At 33.5% G+C, this 3,935-nt stretch overlaps 1 protein-coding gene across 1 annotated transcript; it reads left to right on the top strand.

Annotated features, from left to right (window-relative positions):
* Positions 1–255: 255 nt before the first annotated feature.
* Positions 256–2,426, top strand: LOC106435241 (GDSL esterase/lipase At1g29660). Its single transcript, XM_013876106.3, has 5 exons — positions 256–755; positions 848–972; positions 1,068–1,313; positions 1,650–1,905; positions 2,008–2,426. Exons 1-5 carry the CDS (start codon positions 512–514, stop codon positions 2,229–2,231), a joined length of 1,095 nt encoding a protein of 364 aa, XP_013731560.1. The 5' UTR covers positions 256–511; the 3' UTR covers positions 2,232–2,426.
* Positions 2,427–3,935: the final 1,509 nt, after the last annotated feature.

The following is a 3,935-nucleotide window of genomic DNA, read 5'->3' as shown; positions in this document are numbered from 1 at the left end:
AAGCACAGTTTTCAGAATTAAGCGTTGCAGACAATTTTAAGTGTTTACTTCAAAATCTATTAACCAGACGATAGGATCGATCGTGAAATGAAAATGCATTTCACAGAGTTTCTTTTTTTTGTTTAACCCCATAAAGATGTTTTTAACTATAGTATTATTATTAGACCAAAAACTATAGTATTATTATTATCGTTCCAAAAAAAAACTATAGTATTATTATAAAACCAGTTAAAAAAACTATAATATCATTATATTTGATCCACCGATCTTAAAATAAAGTAACTACAAAATTAATTAACAACAGCTAAGAAAGAAAAATAAATAATATAGCTCTACCCTTCTCGGACTCCATATATAGACTCAAAACTTCTCTGGATTCTCCACATTTCACAACCACCACCACTCCTGGACTTCCCATTTTAGAGAATACACATACTTCACCAATACATTGTGTTATACAATACATAAAAAATCAATTCCCAAGTTTTTTTGTTTGTTTTGGTTGTGATCGATGGAGAGTTACTTGAAGAAATGGTGCTTAGTTTCTATGTTTGTTTTGTATTTGGGTTTAAGGTTTAAGGTAAAAGCAGAGCCTCAAGTTCCATGTTACTTCATCTTTGGTGATTCTTTGGTTGATAATGGAAACAACAATCGTCTTGCCTCTATTGCCCGAGCTGATTATTACCCTTACGGCATTGATTTGGGTCGCCCAACCGGCCGCTTTTCCAACGGAAAAACTACCGTTGACGAGATAGGTATACACCCTTCTTCTTTACAAACTAATAGCTTTTGGTACCAGAAGCTAACATGTTTTTTTTTTTTTGACATTTCCTGTAATATAATGTAGCTGAACTACTTGGATTTGATAACTACATTCCCGCGTATAGTGATGTTAGTGGCGAGCAGATACTTCAAGGAGTCAACTACGCATCTGCAGCTGCTGGAATCAGAGAAGAAACCGGTCAACAGTTGGTAACTGACCAGAACCACATTTTGATAAATCTCTCTGTGTTTCCATTTAGGACAAACGTAATTTTTTTTTGTTTTGTTTTGATTTTGGAATGAAGGGACAAAGGATAACTTTTAGTGGACAAGTTCAAAATTATCTGAACACAGTGTCACAAGTGGTACAGATTCTTGGAGATGAGAATAGTGCAGCTGATTACCTTAGGCAATGCATTTACTCTGTTGGTTTGGGAAGCAATGATTATCTTAATAACTATTTCATGCCTCAATTCTACTCCACTAGCAGACAGTTCACACCAGAACAATATGCTGATGATCTTATCAATCGTTACAGAGACCAGCTCAATGTAAGATTTTTCAATTTTAGTGATTTCCAGTTAGATGAGACTGCGGGATGCAATAAGTCATCTGCTTCTTCTTTTTTTGTCCTTTATCCTCGTCATGGGAGGACCCATTTAATGATCTGATCGTCATAAATGGATGTTTATGAACTTGGTCCAAATCAATATAAAGTTTCAAGTTTTAGCAAAAGATAGACATTAGCTCAAAAAAAAAATTTGAAATAAATTTATGCTATATGAACTTCATTTTTGGTTATAAAGTTTCATATTTAGCTCTTTAAAAGAGATCCATCTAGTTCAGTTCTGACTCCAGATCCACAATATTTCTTTGTGTTTATGAAGGCACTATACAACTATGGAGCTAGAAAGTTTGCACTGGTAGGAGTGGGAGCCATCGGGTGTAGCCCGAACGCCCTTGCAACGGGCAGCCCCGATGGAACAACTTGCGTGGAAAGTATCAACTCGGCCAACAGAATCTTCAACAGCAGGCTTAAGTCTATGGTCCAACAGCTCAACAACGACCACTCTGATGCTAGGTTTACATACATTAATGCTTATGGCGTTTTCCAGGACATAATCGCCAATCCCTCTGCTTATGGTACACATAACTTTTCATGAATATAAATATGATCGTACAATCTATATTTTCTTGTAGTTTATACTCTTAATATAGGTTCGGTCTGTGGATGAATGTTTTCAGGGTTTAGGGTAACGAACGCTGCGTGTTGCGGAGTTGGAAGAAATGGAGGCCAGCTTACATGTCTACCAGGACAAGGCCCGTGTCCGAACCGAGATGAGTACGTGTTTTGGGATGCATTTCATCCAACGGATCATGCGAACACGATCATAGCACAACGATCTTACAATGCGCAATCGTCTGATGACGTTTATCCAATTGATATTTCAGCGTTAGCACGGCTTTAAAAGAAAAGAGAATAGGAGACTTCTCAACCAAGTGTATGTTTTCATGTTTTAAATTCAGTTGTCTGGAAAAAGATTGTGAAGTTATGTGTGTTCCCAAATAATGACAAATATAAGGGGGGATATTGACACAGCTACAATGAAATTGAATCTAGTATGCTTGGAAATATATATAATATCAAATGTTAAGTTTGATCATTTAAGTTTTTAAAACGTCATTGGTTTGAACACCTTACAAGAAAAAGACAATGAAGCAACTACGATCGAGTCCAAATCGGTTGAAAGAACTTAGCAACATTCAGTTATCTGGCATAAACGCACCTCTTTAATTACTTTTGTTTTGGACGGCTTTCATAATACCTTTCAAAGTTTAGTGCTTTAATTATCTTCTCGTAGCAGAATTTTTTTCTTTCAAAATCCAAATTTGTTTATTTTCTTCTATGAGCATGCTTAAATCTCATGATTCCAGCAGCAGGTTTTCGATTTGATCCAATCTCATGTCTTTTTTTTATATTTTGATAAACTGAGATCAAATAGGTTTAACCATTGTAGTTTTGTTTCCTGTTTGAATATCATATGATTCAACAATAGAATATGCATTTTTCAAATCATTTGCTAATTTTTTTATTGTTAAAAGCCCATGATTCTAAAATAGTATCAAAGTCTAGCAAGCCCTAACAGGTATAGGCCATTTCAATCGAGCCGCAATCATCCAACAATGTAAGAAAATGAAATGATCCAACAAAGGTAATAGTGCAAGTACAACGAAAGCGCTACGTAATATATGTTATACCTAACCGGTGCGGTTAAAACAACGAAAGCGTTATATTCTCAACTGAACCCAAAAAATGAAACACATATTCCTCTAAAGAATCCGGTGTTCCAAGCAAAACCGAACATAACAAAATTACCGTATAAATCAGAGCATACGTACAAACGTAGATATTCAGGATCCGATCTAGATTTATTTTACTTTTTAATTAAGTTTTATTTTTACTTTTGTTACTTTTTCTAAATCAAACCAAACTCAAACAAAAGTAAATTTAGCCACAACTTGGTGATCAAATCATGAAATAAAAATGCAAAGTAAAGAACCAAACAAAAACGAATAGTCCAAATGTCCATCCCATTAGAGGTATTGCATTTCACTTCATATAAAATCATGGAAAGTATGTTTATGTAATTCTTCTCATCATATGTAATCTAGTGTGCTGTATTGTACAAAATCAAGCCCGATTAGTTATCAGTCAATGCTTGATTGTGATATCAATCTTAAAACATGAAATTATTTATATATTTTGTTTTTCGTTCATTAATAGACAATGTGTATATGATTAAGACTGATTAAGCTTGAAAGGTTGAATGATTTAAGTCTTCTAGATATATATTAGCTCGGTTTTTTGAATCTATACTATTAAAAGGGAAGAAGTCCTAAAAAATCTACTTATAAAAGGTTGTTGCACCTACTTATTAATATTTTTTTGGTCTTACCCTTATTTTCTCTAACTATACCATATCTATTGAGATAATTTGCTAATGTTGTTTCATTTAATTTTCTAGCGTAACATGTGAAATATTTGGTTTCTTTAAATACAAGTCCTCGTTTATTTTCTAGCATATACAAAATATTATAAATTTAATTTTTTAGAAATATGAATATAAAAGTCTGCAACTTAAAAAATACTAACAAACTTTTTCAAACCTTTA

The sequence above is a fragment of the Brassica napus genome, chromosome A7 (genome assembly GCF_020379485.1).
Source record: "Brassica napus cultivar Da-Ae chromosome A7, Da-Ae, whole genome shotgun sequence".
Taxonomy (NCBI): Eukaryota; Viridiplantae; Streptophyta; class Magnoliopsida; order Brassicales; family Brassicaceae; genus Brassica; species Brassica napus.
Note: the sequence above shows the minus strand (reverse complement) of the source record. Positions and strands in the feature narration are given on the sequence as shown.

Coding starts and splice junctions, on each gene's coding strand:
- LOC106435241 (XM_013876106.3), top strand. CDS start 512: ATGGAGAGTTACTTGAAGAAATGGTGCTTAGTTTCTATGTTTGTTTTG. Junction 756..847: donor AACTACCGTTGACGAGATAG/GTATACACCCTT, acceptor AATATAATGTAG/CTGAACTACTTGGATTTGAT. Junction 973..1,067: donor AAGAAACCGGTCAACAGTTG/GTAACTGACCAG, acceptor TTTGGAATGAAG/GGACAAAGGATAACTTTTAG.